We start from the raw sequence: 18,612 nt of genomic DNA, 5'->3' as shown, positions 1-18,612 counted from the left end.
AGTTGTAGAGTTTTATGTTTTCTGAAAATACCCTTAGGTGATAACAGTTCGATTTCTGTTTTATTAAACCTAGGTATTTTTTAATATTTTACACGGCATGCCCTGTACTTATGAATATTCACGTTGACTGAGACAATGCAGAAAGCTACAGTCACTCATGTCTGGCTACACACCACAACACCCTGCTGAACATTCCTATGCAGGTGCTGAACTAGAAAGGCCCTCTAGGGACAGTAACTTTTGTGTGGTATAAATACAAAGCTGTTATTGGGTGTCTGGAGGTCATTCAGGTGTTTGATTAAAACAGATTCATATGGAAGTATAGTGAATGTCATACGATGCTCTCACTCAAAGTGTTTGTCATTTTCAGGTCAACAAACTTACTCAGGAGGTCTTTATCAGCGCACCAGAGACAGTGATGGGAAAGTTTGTAACTAACGTCTACCAAATAAAGCTACAGGTTGGTTTTTTGCTCCTACTTTTAATCATGTTTGCCTTGATAACATTACAAATGGATTTTGAGAATGTGAACTTTTGGGTTCAAAAGGTCTACAAGACAAAATTTCTGAAATGATTTTTTTCCTACCATCTATTGAATATTGCAGAATTATAGAGATTGCCCTGAAATGACAATTCTATAGTGATCTGTTTTATGCCTGCACTGACAATGAGTACAATATTATGCAATTTTTTCATCAGTCAAGTAATACCTCATTCAGTGGAGTTTGAGTCAAGTTTTCTGACTTCAGAATCAAAGTCAAGTTTACTGACTTCATAATTCAAATTAGAAAGAGGTGCCAACATAACATGATTGTTCATTTCAGGAACACATCAATCACACCTTGCGTGACCAATCAGATCCGGAAAATTATCTTCGAAATCTGTATGAGCTTTATAAGAAGTAAGTCCACCATAATTTTGTATTGGACTAGACTTCTGTATTGTGTATGTTCAAAAATCTTAACCTGTAATATATTTAGATGCATATCATCAATATGTGTTATTGTCAGCACAAATCTTTTGTGAGTTCATTTTTTTGTAACAGTCATAAATATTGTAATGGTACAACTCCTTAAATTTTGAAAGACTGTCAAAAGCAGTGAGTTGTGCTGAAATCTTATAAAAGTGAAGTTCTTTTGGTAATTGTGCTGTTAAATCAGAGGTACCGAATGAATGATCAACAAACCACCACAAGAAATGTGATGAAGTCACTAATAAAATAATTACCGAGTGTGGCCAGAGAGGGCGCCCTAAGATTGATCAACAGTACCACACTTCCGTATGTGTTGACATGTGTAAATTTACATAGTTACACATGGTTATTTCAGTACAGCCCAGCTGTCCACTGAACTCACTGAATTCAAGCTTGGTTCTGATGCAAGCTTCCTGTCAAGGCTTACCAAAGACTGTTTTAAGAATTATTTGGATAAATACATCAGCATGGAAACAAACTATCTGAAAGAAAAAATGGCTTCCATGCTGGAGGGTTACTATGGGTCACTGAATCATCAGAAAAGACAGATACAAACTGGAGGGTGAGTGACCTTTCTGATATTCCGGATGATGAGAAAATTGTACCCAGCTTTCCACTTTTTCAAGCTACTGTATTCACTGCTTGATTTCTCAAGCGCTGAATTGGATTGTTTTCTTTGTGTTAAACACAACATGATACCGTATTCAAAGTGAGGCAATTTGTTTCCTTTTCATAGTTGGATTCTTGATCATGAACTTTTCTAATAGTTGATGCCGGCAAGTTAAGATGTCTTTTTGCACCTTCCAAGTCTTTGAACTCATTCTGGAAATGTAGTCCCACACACCCAAATTTGGCATACAAATGTTGTAAAAAAATGGGGTTTTACCTGGAATTTGTTGGTGAATATTGTAAAACTGGATATCAAGACTAGAAATAACAAGATGCAGCATTGGAATGGTCTACTTTTCAGCTTAATTGTTTTGGAGCTAGTGTTCCTTCTGTTTTGATATTCCATGATTGGATAGAAACAGGTCCATACCTAAAAATTGGCATTTTAGCTCAATATTTCCATTAACCAACAATAGAAATCTGCCACCATTGTGATGAACTTGGGTGTAAGTCATACACTTCATTGCACTCTGAATTTCCGTAGGTTACATGATCTGCAGGCCCGCTTTAGAAACAAAACCAACATCAACATCAACATTGGGCCAACGACGGTGATCGATTACGGCGGTGAAATATTCCTGTCACAGAGTTTGGGACTTAGCTTACTCAATGAATCCAAGCAGGCCTTTACTAGATGTCAACTGGTAAGTGGTGCTCTCCGTGTACCAGTGCTGCTTGGTATTTAAGACCATGGAAAATGTGTACATGCATTTGGTTTTGATTTCATAATAAATAGCTAAAATATTCCAGAGTAAATTGGCTGTTTTTAAATAGTAACAATGATTCATAAACATAATATCTCATTTATGTGGTACTTATGCTTTCTTGTCAGTTCCCGTAAGTCGATAGTTTTGACAAGTATCTGTTGTTACCAGATAGAAAAAAGTGTTTCATAGGAAGACATTTCTTGGTTCTCATTATTTTCATGCAAGTTAAAGGCCACGTTGCAGTGTGTCACACAGTACAGTTCATATTCACAGCTCACTTTGATCAAAACAGAGATAGTAAAATATTAAACAACAGAATTTTCATAACTGATCACGTGGTGGCAGGCTAGCAATAGATTTATTTTTTATTCCCGTCTGTAATCTTTTTCTTATATATCCCTACATAAAATGCCTTAGCTCTGTATACACACACTCTACTGATGGAATCATTTGAAATTTGTCATTTAATCTTACAGTAGCCATTTTGCTCCTTGAAACGTCCATTACAATCCCATTAATGATTAAGGCATTAATAATTTACCATGTTATAATGTCTACAAACGTGGAGGACCTTGCTGAAAGTACTGGCATGGCTGGTAAACTTGGTTATGAGACTCTCAACTGTGATTTTCTGATGGTATTCTTACTCTGCCTCAATATCCACCCTAGATGTGTTTTGACAGTGTGTGGCTCAATTCTTTTTTTATGACGGGCATATACCATTCCAGGGCTCGAAATTAACTTTTTTCCCTGGTAGTCCCATTGGGCTACCATTTTCTGAAGTTGGTAGCCCAGTGACAAGGTCTGGTAGCCCATGCATGAATGAAGAGTTTTTTGTAAAGGATATTTTTATTTATATCTAGACAATGAAAGATTTATTTTGCATGATTCTATCCAGGAAGTGAATTTTCTAGTCATTTGACATCAATACCTGCAGATCATAGCCTTAGGAGAACGGTATAGCATGTATAGTGGACAACGGTGACGCCTCAAAGTTTGACGACCTATATATTCACACATACGCAGAGCTTGTTTGTCAATTTTGATATTTTCCATGACTGTCACAACGACTTTTCACTCAGCACGTGTAAAGATAACATTGCTACAAATAAATTGACTATGGATTCAGGATGACAACTTGGTACATTCATGTTCTAATACTTTCGTGACAGTTTTGGCTATATTTCTCCACCATAGTAAACTATCATGGAATGATCTCGTACACTTCCGAAAGCGCAATTTGTGGATGGCCCGGCAGCTTTTTCTTTGCAGTTTGAATAATTTTGTGTTTAATTGTGACTGATACATTGTGATTAAATAACTATGAAAATGAATTTTTATTAGCCATCATTTCCCGAGCCTGTCATCCAAGTACATCAGTTCAAATAATGATATTTTATTGAAAGTTTGTCCCAACAAATTCGACTGCACTGTCGCCTTTTAATTTGCATAGCAAAGTCATTGTCTTGCCTTTCTGTGTCCAGCTGGGATGACTGTCTGAGCGTCGATCATGTCACAGCGATCAACATCATGTCGTTCACTTAGTAATTTCATGTCCCAAGCTTTGGTAGTCCGTGTGGACTACCATTTCATGGGTTTTGGTAGCCCCAGGGAAAAGTTGGTAGTCTGTGGACGCGGGACTACCGCTAATTTCGAGCCCTGCATTCTATTTTTATCACTTGATGAGGAAAAATTACATGGATCTTACCTTTGCTGAGGCAAAAAAAAAAACAGATTTAAGTCCCCTTGAAGTACAATCTGAAAATATTTTTATGGTTAAAAATTTTATCTTATTTATACTGCAACGTAAATCATGCTTACCCTCTCATAAAAACATAACCTCTAGCTTCAAACAACATGTATGATTGTGTGTTACATTGCTTTATGCTGTTCACGTTGCATATGCCAGTCTACTCCATTGTCCACAGAATTTTTAAATTTGTTCTCACAAAACAAAACACTGTAGTCGAGGCTAAGGGAACTCAAACACTTAGTAGTATTTATATAACTTCATGAGTTCAAACAATTGTATCATTTGTCATCTATTACAGTTTTAAAGGTATATGAAAACGATGTATTACCACACGCATGTATAACAGTTTTGTCATGGATCAAGAATGACAATTTTGTGTAAAAGTTTTGTAACACTGTCTACCAGGGAAGAGTATCTGGAATTCAGTGCCAATGAACAAATAACTGAAGAAAGCGCGAAAATTTAACTTCCTTTTAGAAACAGGGTTATGTTGCTCCCAAAGTTCAGAGCAGTTTAACCCTGAACTAATCAGAATAAAACATATAAATGCCTTGCGGATTTATAAAAAATTAATTCTCATAAAGTAACCAATCAGAGGAGTTCAATACAATCACAGTACATGTCGATAGATCGGTCATCCATTTATGCAATTGATAAGATCATTTCCTACAAGTACACAGCAGGTTTATAGAAACTAACTCCCGATATGAAATATTTCTTCTTAAGGAAAAGTTGATTCATCAGATGGGTTCAAAGGTTGTGTGATTATACTCTGAATCTGATCAATTGCTGTTGTTTTTTTCTTCATTCACTAAAGCTGTCCAGCCAATCAGAACTACCAAACAATGCTGCCAGCATCTTCTCTATCTTGGTTGAGAATCTGTGCTACGAACACATCGACTATGCGCTGGACATTGGCTTACAAGGTGAGATACAGAATACTACATTTTACACACGGCTCTTTTCAGATAAAAAATTTGGAACTTCCTGCATGATATCAGGGGATGTAACGGTCTGTGATTGTAAGACTCATTCACCTGTTGTGCGACTTCTACGATTGGTTTAATAAAGAATTGTAAAGAAGTGGACTAATCTTAGAGAACCTCTTTAGACCACTGCACATTGGCAAAAACACATTTTGCACAAGGCATTTTTGGCTGCACATACAGATATTTTCAATTTTGCTCTGACTAGGCCTACTTCATGGTAGACAAACCTGGCCACTCTGTCCAGATGTTTATCAAACTGAGCGGAACAAAGAAGATGAAAAAGGAACTTTTCTTGTGCACATTTAACTGCAGCTGTTGTGTTGTGTGGAATTCCAACGAAAATTTTGGGAATATAAGCACAAGCTGATCAGAGGTATCTTTTCTCTGGTGGTGGCAAGGAGGAAATTGAATTCTAATTGTTTCCGTTTATGTTTCTTTGAAGAAAAAGTGGCAGCAAAATACCGATTAAACACTTCTTTTTTCAGTTTCTGAGTGCATTACACCCCATTAAATGTTTATATGGAGCTTCTTTCCCAGCAGAACAATATAACATGGGTTTCTCGAAGATTGGCAAAGTGAATTACAGTCTTTCCACGCCTCATGAATATTTTACTTCACGTCTGCTAGCTATCCTATTATCGTAAAGCTTTATTTTCCTGGTGAACACACTAACTTTATTTGTCCACTAAAGTCATGTAACTTGCGAGAGACGACTGAAAAAAAGGCAGAGGATGTGCAAAAACCTCACATCCATCTCTGAAAATGCGGTTTGAATTTTTTTGGATCTGTTTTTATAGTTTATCAGGATCATGACTATAAACAAATAATGCCTCTTCATGAAAATTTATGGTTTGACTTCTCAGTAGGATTACATTGATGAGACATCTTGGTGAGCTGTGTAGTGTTTGTATTCTCCATGCTAGAATGAGTTTTATGACAGGTGCAAATCTTCTGCTGCAGTCAGGTAAAAACTTCAAAGTCATCCATCTTGCTGTTTGCCATTCCTTTGAAAAAGTCACGTCACCGCGCTGTGATCACCCTCAAAATATGTGGCGATATTCAACAAGGTTTTTTTGTGAAGGTGGTGGGGGCTCACCAGATGGGTGGACAATAACAAGGTCAAAGGTTAGATACAACATTACATGCACTGTGACATTTCATCTTAAAATGTGTTCAGTATTTGTCACTGACAGTAAACATGCCTTTTGTTCAAATGATTCCATCAACGGATATCATTCATAGACTGTAGTAGTTCTGTATATCAGTGTATGTTGCACTTCATATGTTTTAGAAATTTTTGATCTTGGAAGTTCTGAAGGACTGTTTCCTTTGGAGTGACTGTATTTTATGATATGTTATTGTTCAGAGTGGACCAGTAGGAGTACAGTGTGCTAGGAATAGAATAATATGAAAGTTTGAATAGTACAGCTCAAGTTATCACAATTGGTATCTGTATTTACAGATACCCCAGGGATAAAGCCTTTAGTATAGTAATTTGTTAATGTCCCTTAAACATGCACAAGTTTGTATGTCCAGGATCTGGCATAAAGTTTCAGATAACGGGAGCTGATTCAAAAGAAAAGGAATACAAAAATTGAAAAAAAATATCTGTGAAAAAAGCCTCTGAGTTGCTTTCTGTGTATCATAGATAAATACTTTATATGATAGTCAACTGTACTGATCCAGCAATCATCTTTTCAAAGTCCCTGAATCTAAACATTACTGAAACCATAAAAGATCTTAGTGTGATTGGTTTCTTCTTACATATTTCATAATTTGGTATTTCCATGTTCAGTGTGTTGCATTCAAGGAAGTTGGTGCCTGTTTGATGCAGTTTCCTTTTCTGACTTTTTTCACCCAATCCAACGGCAAACTTCATTATCTTCCAAGAAGCAGTGCTGGCGTCAATTTGATGGATACACATTGTGTTCAGGTCAAAGCCTTGTGACTTCTAAAGTACTGATAAGGCACAGGGGGTGGAATTGTGTCAGTGACCAGGATGTTCCAGCCCTATGCCCTGTAAAAGAATCATTTAGACTGATAGCAGTGGGGGACCGTTCACTAAATAACATTAATTAGTCCCCACGGACACCGTCCGGGGGGACTTATAGGTTTGGTCATGTCCATGCGTGCGTCCGTGCGTGCGTGCGTGCGTGCGTGCGTGTGTGCGTCCGTTCACGCAGATATCTCAGAGATGCAAGAAGCGATTTCATTCAAACTTGGTACAAGGATTACTTCATATGTCATACAGATGCACGTCGATTTGTTTTGTGATACGATCCAATATGGCCGCCAGGCGGCCATTTTATTACGATTTTTTCATGTACAGAGCCATAACTCAGACATGTTTCAACCGATTTTATTCAAAGTTGGTACAAGGACATTGACCAATGTCATAGATATGCACGTCAATTTGTTTTGTGATACGATCCAATATGGCCCCGGCGGCCATTTTATTACGATTTTTTCATATACAGAGCCATAACTCAGACATGTTTCAACCGATTTTATTCAAAGTTGGTACAAGGACATTGACCAATGTCATACATATGTACATCGATTTGTTAAGTGATACGATCCAATATGGCCGCTAGGCAGCCATTTTATTACGATGTTTTCATGTACAGAGCCATAACTCAGACATGTTTCAACCGATTTTATTAAAAGTTGGTACAAGGAGATAGACTAATGTCATACATATGCATGTCAATTTGTTATGTGATACGATCCAATATGGCTGCCTTGCGGCCATTTTGTTACGATTTTTTCTTGTACAGAGCCATAATACTCTCAGGCATATCTCAACCGATTTTATTCAAAGTTGGTACAAGGACATTAACCTATGTCATACATATGTATGTCAATTTGTTTCATGATATGATCCAATATGGCTGCATGGCAGCCTTTTGTTACAATTTTTTCGTGTCCTTAGCCAAAACTTGGGCATGTCTCAACTAATTTTATCCACCGATTTTATTCATTGTACAAGGACATTGACCTATGTCATACATATGCACATTGATTTGTTTTGTGGCCATTTTTTTTCCGATTTTTTCATGTCCGGAACCATAACTCAGACATGTATCAAGCGAATTTATTCAAAGTTGGTACAAGGACATTGACTTATTTATACATGTATGTTGATTGGTTTCACGAGATGGTTCAATATGGCCACATGGTAGCAAATTTGTTATGGTTGTTTCATGTCGAGAGCCATAACTCTGGCAAGTCTCAACTGATCTTACTCAAAGTTGGTACATGTACATTGACTTACGTCATACATATACATGTTGATTTTTTAAACAGTAAGATCAAATATCGCTGCATGGCGGTGATTTTGTTACAATTTTAAAATGTACAGAGCCATAACTCAGACATATTTCCACCAGTATCATTCAAAGTTGGTACAAGGACATTGACCTATTTCACACATATGCTCGTCAATTTGTTTCACGTCATGTAGCAGTAACATGTCAATTATTGAAGTTTCGTAAGTAGGCTGATATGTCAAGAAATATGTACTGCATCAAATTCATGAAACTTTATACAGATGTTAACTGATGTTTAGCTCACATTGCTTTAACATTGAAAAAGACATTTATCAGTGTCATTTTAATTAATTTGTAATTGCATAAGTATGAACTTTCCTAATTAGGGTGATATAGCCACAAATTAATACAACGTCAAATGTGATGAAACTTGATACAGATGTTGATCTCATAGTGTTGTAAATACTGCACCAAACTTTATGAAATATGGTACCAGTGATAATCTGTCAAGTGTTAGAATTGTATGCGAAAATGTTTTGCAACATCCTGTTGATTAATTCCTAGTTGACTCTTTTCTGAACTTTAGGATGGTGGCCTACATTGGTTTTATGTTTTCATCACCATGGAACTCATTCTTGGCCATTGAGCGCCGTCTGTATCAAAGTATTTTTATCACAGACCTAATTAATGAAGAGGACTCTATCCTCTCTGAGGACATGTAATCAAAGTACCCATTAACAAGTGGGGACTGTGTCATCAACGAAATGACTTGTTTATTCCGTAATGCCAATTCACACCTACTGATTTCATTAACCTCCCTGTGGGATATGGTTGTTTCACAGTGGAAGGACTCTCATTACAGCAGTCTTGTAAATCAAAAACTAAAAAAAAATATCTGCTCAACAAATTTTCAGTGTAAATGACACATTGAAAAGTTGAGTTTCCCTTCTGGCTGCCTGACTTTGTGCAGCAGTTTCTAAAGTGCTGTATTTTAAGTCGGGGCACAAATTGATGGTGAAATATGTCCACTTCTCATCATGTATTTAACTAGATCCAGTTCATCATTTTATCCTCCCACTTACTGTGACTCAACTGCTGTATTTTCACCGCCACATCACATCCTACTCAGAGCCACCCACTGCTCTAAATCCCACATCTAAACATGCCATCATTTCTCCTGCAACCTTGAGGCAGCGTCTTGAGCGAAAGCTATTTCGTCCCCTGAAGCAGGGCTTATCTTGGCGGTAACCATGGTTACATGATGAGACTTCCATTTATTGCTTAGATGCCTAGCCTTCCATAGCATTTCTCAAATATGAAGTCATCATTCTGGATTCCGCACCTTACACTGTGGATCACACCGGTCATGCTTACCATAATATTAATTACAGCCTTTTCTTTTTGCACTATCATTCAAATTCTACTTTTCTGTTTACTGTTGAAAGCAATCGCTCTACTCAGCAACTTAGACTCTGATGAGCTTGATTTCATACCTGACAGGACGATATCAAACTATTTGGATTTTTTCATTCAAGAGAAAGTGAGAATTAGAAGGGATAAGTATTAAAACACGTTTGAAAATTTCTATGTACTGGCAAACAGTTTATGAAATTAGTAAAAGATTGCCTTGCGAGTGACCATGGAAGAGATTACAAACTTGGCACATCAAAGCCATGGTCATGGTCACCTGATATTGCCATATATGAAGGCATTCAGCTGAACCACTTTTTATTTCTGAATGAGAGTTACTGGTACCATGAAGTTACAACTTACTTATTATTTCTCGCTAATGTTTCACCACTGGACTCTTGTCCATCTCTTCTGTTTTTGCTAGAAATGGTGGATTCATGTACAGAGAAATGTAGAGAGAAACCACAGGATTTTGGTCCTTTTCTTCGGTTTTTGCCAGAAACCACGTTTTAATGTAGAGAGTATTGGGAGTGAAAGATTTGAATTTGTGAAATAAATAACAATGACATGTTTTGTAGCTGAGACGTGAAATGTTCCATGAACAGATGAAGTATGCTAATTTGTTCAGATTTGTCATCACTATTCCAGTGCGATGACCTCCTTGTTTTCTCCTCCTGTGTTTTATCATTTGTTTTTGTTTCTGTACTCAGGTATTCCACCTCAAGACCCCAAAACTCCACCAAAGGTGTATTTCTTTGATGTGGTCGGGGAAGCCAATGCCATTTTCCATCTGTTGGAGAGACAGTTCAGCGATACCCTTGTCCCATTGATTAAGTAAGTGTACTGTAATGCCCCTCAGAATTTGTACCCTTCCCCCTCATTGGTAATGGTATGGTCTTTTCCATCAAATTACTGCATAGTGCATGAAACTATTCAGTGAAGTTCTACTTACTTAGAGCCCACCATCAGCATTGTCTTTTCTCTTCTCCTCTGTATTTGATGAATTGATATTGCAGCTGACATGATGTGACAGCAGTGTTTGAAAATATTGTCTGCAATTCTGCCACCAGTAGTCGACGGAAGTCTTGAAAATTTTACCACTGATAGTCAATTTGAAGTACTGCCATTTCGGTTGCCAAGTACTGTCATTTCATGTTGCCATGGTACATGGAGCAGTATGTGATTTAATAAAAAGAGGAATTTGAAAATCCATAGAACAGTGATTTATTTGTTCAATAAGAGTATGTTTGACATTTTGTCAAGCAAAGCAAAACATTTCAGAAAAACCAAATCATAGTTGTCGTACAAAAGATATAATGACCAAAGATATCTGAAATGAGACTGTAGAATGGAAATTGAATTTGTCACAATTTTCAGTGTTTTGATTCTTATCATCCATAGACCAGCAAGCCAGACTTCTCATTCATTTCTGAAAATGATAAGGTTTTCATTTTCATCATTTCTCATTCAGAGTGAAAAAGGGGGATGTTCAATATGAATGAAATGTGTAAACTGAATAAAGAGTAATTTAACAACTTTCTAGATTTTATTAAAATTTGCATCATTACCCTTCCACAGTACCTCACCCAAGCACACGGAATGTGTTCAAAAGAAACGAGAGATCATGGAACAGATAGAAGCCAAGATAGACACAGGACTTGACAGGTAAGCTCAGGACATGCTATATTTGATGGTTAAAGCACGTCATGTATTTGATGATCAAAAATTAATGATTGATAAACTGGAAATGACAGCTGTTTAGTTCTAAAGGTCTCACCATCTATTTACCTAATCGCCATATAAACTTAAAATTGTTCCCCATGACGGAACTTAAAGATGAATTTCTTAGCTATCATAAATTCCGAAGTATTAGCAGCTATTGAGGTGGTGTTGGATGGGTGGAGGTGATAAAATTGAATTTTAGCTTTGTGCATGATTCAGCACTTTGGTCTACTGGACATAGCAAATCTCTTTTCCCTCACTTAGCAAAACTGGGTGAAGATTTTCTGCCAACTTTCATAATTATTGCAAGAGACTTATTGACCAGTGCTGGCCCATATTGAGGTTACCTCTGTAAGCTAAGTAGTGCTAGAGGGTTAGGACCAATCATCTCAATGGCTTTACAAAGCAGAGACAGTTTCATGATAAACCGGTTACTCTTGAAGAATTTATACAATCTATTGTAACAGAAAGTTTACACTCTGTACATTAAACTGTTCAAAAGCATCACAGTTGTCAAGAGTTTTGCTTTTTGAAATCAGGTATGCTTTTCATTAGTTCTTGGAACGTATCTCTTACAAATTGCCTCAAAATTATATTCATGGAAAAAAGTTAAATATTTCATATCAGCTGAAGATGTGGAGATGCATGTGATATCATAACACCACAAATCTTTGCAAGAAGTGCAGTGAGATTTAGAAACTCTTGAAGGATACTGGACTTTATCTATCTTCCCCTTTGATAACAACTCTATGTTTTAAATATAGGCTTTCCTGGCCAATAAATGAAAGCATAGCCCCAAGGATATAATTGGATGATAAAATTTCTTATCACCAATGGATGACCTAATCACTTTTTTCTGTGGAGTCTTTCAGTTCTGCTTTTCAGGTCTGTTTTGCGGCGGGTACAAGCACATGGAAACTCATGGATTTGTTAAATGACTATTGAGTTGTGACAATTACCTAGTACGCTATTGTAAAATGTAATGAAGACATTTCTGTTAGTTCTAAGTGTTGCACGGTGTGTTGACCATGCAGTCACACCTGAAAAATGGTGTATTTGATCTCCAAATACACCTGGAAAATTGCTGTAAGAATTTCTGAAGACAATGACTTTGATATTACCAATCTTGCATTAGTGCAGTGAGTGATGTATAAAACACACAATTAACATCAGCGGTGCGTTGTTTTACAGTGTGATGTAGTGGTTTTAAATTCCTCTCTCAATAGACAATTCTCTTTAAATAGATTGTGTATTGTGTTAGGGGCACAAACTACATGACATTTAAATGCATTGTGGGTAAAAAGTTGACTTCTCACCACAGCAAGAGTTTGAGATAGTGATTTCATAAGTGCCTTTAACACATTTGTGTAATCGTGAAACTAGCTAAACCTATTCATCTTTTCATCTCTCTTAGGCATTTCTGACATTAAATTCCTGTATAACCTAAAAATTTACTTTTGCTTCTGTAATCTGTGTAATGTGTTTTACCTGTAGAAATCTGCCATATTGAAAATATGGCTGACTACCTGAAACTTTTATGACTCACTTAGGTGGCAAAATCATATTTATGGTAATGAGAATTGATGGCATCTTTAGCAGTTTTGAAAGGATTTACAGGTCTGCAAATCTAAAAAGCTATCATCTCCCTAGCCTTGAGCAGGTATCACCTCACTTAAAGGTTGATTGTCTTTTTTCACCAACAGGATTTGCAACTTTGCAGCATCACAATTAAGCTTTGCAATAATTTGGAGGAAAGTCTATTTATGCGGCAGAGATAATTGTGTCTGGAGATTTGAGATAACTGATTTAATTCTCTCATCAACTGATTAATAGAGAATGATGTTGACACACCGTTGTCTTCTCTTACCTTCAACAGAGGACTGAACGCTGTCATGGGATATGTCAAACACATCCTGAGTACTGAGCAGAAGAAAACTGATTTCAGACCAGAGTCTGAAGTGTTGGGTCCAATGACGTTGTACACCAATGTAAGTTGTTCTAAGGCTTTCAACAGCGTCTGCCGATATAGTCCTATTGCCACTCCACTATTTATTGACCTCTGCACAGAGAAATAAATGAACTTTGGATGGGACGACCAGTTTAAGGTGCTGTGTTCTATGACACTGCTGTAGCCAAACAAAGAAGTTCAGTTACTTGTCTAAATGTCAGGGCATAATATTGAAATTTGTCGCAGAAGAAGAATAAAGGTCTCTGTCTCGACAAACTATTGTAATGGAACAAATCTTATTAGACATACTTGAAGAACACTTGGTTCAGTCTTCATTGTGGAAACAATAGTATTTTCTCAGGGGGGCCCTCCTACAGGTTTTGAAGCAGCTAGACCCCCTAGGATTGTGTTAATCTGTCAAATTTCCTAAGGTGGGCCCAGTCGTGTCTAGTCTTGCCTCTTCTGATTCTGTGTTATCTGTAAAGATTTTCGTTTCTACCTCTCTCCCTCTAGGCATGCAGCAAAGTAGTGGCTTTTGTTAACACACAAGCAACCAACGTTAGAAAACCCCTTGACGGGAAGAATGTCAGCACTGTACTGACAGAGTTTGGGATTCGGTTCCATCGAACAATCTATGAACACCTGCAGCAGTTTACATACAACGATGTCGGTAGGTGACTCTCAAAGTCAACTTGAGTGTAGATCACAGCCACCACAGGCCGAATGTGATGAAATGAGACTTGCTCTCTGAATTTCAAAAATATTTATTCGAATCTGTCACAAATGTAACTGTACTGTGTACATTTTCTGGTGAAGAAATTATGGGCGTAACAGTGGCAGATAAAATGTCAGTTCTGGACATATTTCTGAATCAATAGTTTCCTTTATTCAGTTTGTCTAAAATAGAAAAGGCTTCAGGTGTCCACAACAAAAACCAAGAAATTATTATTGTGATCATTGATTGCCATTGTTGCCATTCTTGGAAGAACAAATGTTTCTGTTTTGACTGAAAAACAAACAAAATTACATTTGATAAAATCACATCAAAAGAAGTTCAAAATTTTTGCTTGGCTTCCCCTTAAATTTTTGTTACAATAAATGTTGGAGACCAGCAAATGGTGTGCCCTTTTTAGCTCATATTTGGTTTTGTATATAAATACCAAAAAGAGCTTATATGATGATTTGGTGGCGTCAGTATGTCTGTATATTTTGTGGGTATGTATGTGCGGATGTATGTCCATCACACACAAGGCTCCCATACCGCCAAAGCCATAAAACTCAGTATTTGGTGTACAGGTAGATGCAGGGGTTGAGATGTGAATTTGTTCAAATGAACACGTCAGTGTCAAAAATGTGCAAATGAGGTAAGAAAAAGTGAAATCCTGCAAATGTGCAGGAGTGCATGGCATACCATTAGAAACAGGCCAACTCCACTGATCTTGAGTCATTTCCTGTCATTGTTTATGAACTGTCACATATTAACAGACCTGCTGAAACCATAGTCAGTAGAGGGGGGGGGGGAAAGACCGTCTACGGTCAAACTAAGAGGGGCTTGTTCTGCTATGCATGTTGCTGAAGTTGACCTCCAGTACCTAAAGTTTCAGACCTTAATTACTTTTGTCATTCTTGTTTTTCTGGTTTAAATATTTCTTGTTGTTTTTCTAGTTTTGCAAGATCTCTTCTTTGTTTCTAGCACACTGCGGTACTGTTTATTTCGAATGTGACCCTTTAACATTAAAGATCACATGTGTGACCCTGTCCAGGGTCATCTGCCTGGAAAGAAAGTGAAAACACACAGAGAAATTGATTGGTATTATATACACTGTCATTAAAGGCCTGTGTCTAGCATCAGATTGTCTTGCCAGGAATTTACTTATTGGATTACAATTCCAATGGCAAATAAAAGGCTGTTACACCTCCATAATCCTCTCACAGAATAGAACAAACTTAATACGGGGGATCAAATTCCCAGCCTTTAAGAGCTTTACAAATATTTATGAGCTGATAAAATCTAGTACTGACCCTGAAATCAGAATTCTAATAAACTTCATCGATATAATCTCATACTGCAGGAATTGTACAAAATTTGAATACTTCTTAATGAACAGTTGAAGCACAATTTCTTTGTTGAAACGAATTGATGAATAGATTTTTCTTATGAAAAGATGCTGATTTTAATGAAACCTAGTAAATACAGTTCATCAAATGCATGGCCTTCTACAAGCAATGCTACGTGTATCACCTTGCCCAAAATAATTCTGCAGGAAAAGTGAAAAAAAAAAAAATTATGGGATTTAATATTACAACACTAGGCTTTTTCAAAATCTCTTTGTACCTTATACAGAATTTTACCCCGAAAGTGCCTACCATTTCCTTTAAGATTTGTCATGGACAGTATCCACACAGCACATCTGTCTGATAATTGAGTATCAAATGCACATTGGTTAAATGCAATAGAAGTGAAATGTTTATCTTAACACTAGAAAGTAGGATGTGAATCCTCCATGATCCTAGGTCTGGTGGTTTCCACCATTCTGAGATACTTCCTGATGGAACCAAAATACATGTTCCTTGAATCTGATGCTGAAATTAGGTCTCGTGTACATCAACACTGGATGCAGATTGCTGGCATGCCTTTTGAAAATCATTCTGAATCTGACCAGATTGAGTCAACACTATGTCAACCAACTATGCTGTACTTCTTTTCAGGAAATGAAAATAAATTGTCTCCAATTTTTCAGTTGAGAAGGAACTTCCACTCCTTATTGTAATAATCTGAATAATGAAGTTGTTACTTCCGCTCAAAGTTCTTAAGTCTTTCTAAGTGTTAACTACAAATTCTGCCCTATTGTTCTCTTTCCTGACATGAGTAGTATTTCTTTCATCCGTACTATTGCTCAAAATTACACATTTCTGACTATTGTGTGCCTTTGAAAATCCCCTCTGTACTCATGAGCTGCAGACGTGACCATGTACGCATATTACATGTATAGATAAATTGTTGTTGTTGTTTCCAGTAACATTTCTCCCTGAGAGACGATAAAATTTAAAGCGGATAAAATTTAGCTTTTTTCAGGTTGTGTGAAAATGGGCTGTCACAGCACACAGGAACAGTCAGTAGGACTGTTTTTGTTTGGTTTCCAGGGATACCGGTGCTTTGTTTGGTTTCCAGGGATACCCGTGCACTCCTTGGTGTGGCAAAGTTTGAAAACAAAGCTTGAAACATACTTTAGTATATTAAATGTTAGATGTGGGGAAATTCCATGGTAGGACATTTTTGAATCCGCCAAAGTGGCAATCATGGTTGAACTGTTTGACACTGCAGATCTCAATTGTTTCAAACCCCAATACTTTTGCCTCATTAATACAAGTCCACTCTCTCTGTTCAGTGATTTGAGCTCAATATGCCTATTGTAATGGACATGCTAAGAATAAACCACTCCAACCATTATTCAGTGGTTGATTTGTAGGTGGTTTTTAATCAAACAGTCATGTAAAGCATGTTTCATGAGGGTGTGTCTGATTACTTGACAGGTGGTATGCTGGCTATCTGTGATGTTAATGAGTACAGAAAGTGTGTCAAAATGCTTAAGGTTTGTTGATATCACTGTTTGTTGTTGTTTTCCTGTTTATTACAACCTGCAGTTACCGCAGACTCAAGTTTTTTGTAAAAAAATTCATGTTGTTCAGCCTTTTTTAAGTACTGTATATTTCATCATGTCGACATATCAGATCTTCATAGGAATACTACATTGTGCTAGTTTGGTTTAAAATCTGTCACCAACGAAGTAATGGATACTTTACAAATATCTGAAAGTAGAAATTTTTGTTAAGCTTAATGGACGATGTTAGCAAATTCTTCTATATCTGCAGTCCATGACTGTCACCATGAAACACTTTTATCTCTTTGCCCGGAGGGGCAGATTTTACCATGTAGATAACAAGCTAGACAGGAAGCGAAGATGTACCTGGTAATTTTTCATGACTGTAGTATGATAAAGACCTTCCACATGGTGTGTGATATCAATGCTGAATATAACCCTATACGGGTAGTCTGTATGAACATTCTTTATTATGATATCATGATTTGTTTTGATATACCAGCCTGCTGATGTTTGTATGTCTTTCCTTTGCTTTATCAGAGTCCGTTAGTTTCATCATTGTTTGATGTTCTTCACGCTCTCTGCAATCTACTCGTCGTACAACCTGAAAATCTCAAGCAAGTCTGCACCGGGGAACAGTTGGTAAGTGAGAGTCTTAATCTGTAGAAGCGTGATAATGCTGCTATGAAAGGTCCCCCCTGAAGTTATGCTTTGCCAACCATTCTGTGCTTCCTGTTTTCTCTCATAAAGCCCTACTTAATATGTATCTTTATTGCGTGTGATTGATGTATTTCCTCCATGCTGGATGCATATTTTGGGGTTAAGCTGTACTTTTATTTCGCATGTATGCATTTCCCAGTGTCAAGCTGTTCCAGTCATCCCTTGTGTTTTCTTTCATAGTAATTCCTGTCCGTACTGGATGAGTGCTAGAGTGCATAACAATGATTTTGTGTTTCTCCCAGTATTTTGAATCTGAGGCACTATGAACCCAAAGCTAGCCTAACAGTACAAACGAAGTTTTATAGCCCGTGCGCTGCTTCTTTCGGGAATTTTGTGCACTAACAGCATAAGGCACGATTGAAAATCGATCAGACTAGTAACGACCATGGAGCAAGAAACTAGCTCCATGTAGCGACCAACTCTCTTTTATTATGCGAAAAAAGTAACCGGCGAGCTTAACTCTTTGACGCCGTACAGTCATGATTCTAGTCATGAGCTTGGTTGCTACCGTATACCAGAAAACAACCGACTTGACGTCAAAGGCCAGTTGCTGGTACATACTTTGAGACAGAAAATAACGGTATGTTACCGGTAGACATGGAGTTAATAGCGAGTGCAGAGAAATGAAGGTGACTGATTTAAAAATTTCCACAGTGCTGGCCAAAATTCTCCAGCGTGTGCTCCTGCTAATGTGTCAACATTGTACCTTGAATCACGACATGGTTTGTAAATTATACTTGGTATATACACTCCAGAAAACGACGACGTGAAACATACATCTATATAATTTTGTTGAAAAACTCATGAAACGGCAACTCCGGCGATCTTTTTCTGCTTGGTCGGTCTATAC

General features: G+C 37.2%; 2 protein-coding genes across 2 annotated transcripts in view; one reads left to right on the top strand and one right to left on the bottom strand.

The window, feature by feature from the left end:
• Positions 1-18,612, bottom strand: part of LOC139150144 (small ribosomal subunit protein uS12m-like) — a 629,842-nt gene that overhangs the window by 261,715 nt on the left and 349,515 nt on the right. The window lies entirely within an intron of this gene.
• Positions 1-18,612, top strand: part of LOC139150131 (exocyst complex component 5-like) — a 32,942-nt gene that overhangs the window by 7,278 nt on the left and 7,052 nt on the right. Inside the window, exons 9-19 of the mRNA XM_070722308.1 lie at positions 371-460; positions 825-901; positions 1,329-1,535; positions 2,127-2,286; positions 4,920-5,028; positions 10,481-10,604; positions 11,349-11,435; positions 13,369-13,480; positions 13,954-14,110; positions 16,975-17,033; positions 17,583-17,684. Of these exons, the coding sequence (XP_070578409.1) occupies positions 371-460; positions 825-901; positions 1,329-1,535; positions 2,127-2,286; positions 4,920-5,028; positions 10,481-10,604; positions 11,349-11,435; positions 13,369-13,480; positions 13,954-14,110; positions 16,975-17,033; positions 17,583-17,684 (1,284 nt within the window). The remainder of the gene's footprint in view (positions 1-370; positions 461-824; positions 902-1,328; positions 1,536-2,126; positions 2,287-4,919; positions 5,029-10,480; positions 10,605-11,348; positions 11,436-13,368; positions 13,481-13,953; positions 14,111-16,974; positions 17,034-17,582; positions 17,685-18,612) is intronic.

This window comes from Ptychodera flava, chromosome 14, assembly GCF_041260155.1.
Source record: "Ptychodera flava strain L36383 chromosome 14, AS_Pfla_20210202, whole genome shotgun sequence".
Taxonomy (NCBI): Eukaryota; Metazoa; Hemichordata; class Enteropneusta; family Ptychoderidae; genus Ptychodera; species Ptychodera flava.
Note: the sequence above shows the minus strand (reverse complement) of the source record. Positions and strands in the feature narration are given on the sequence as shown.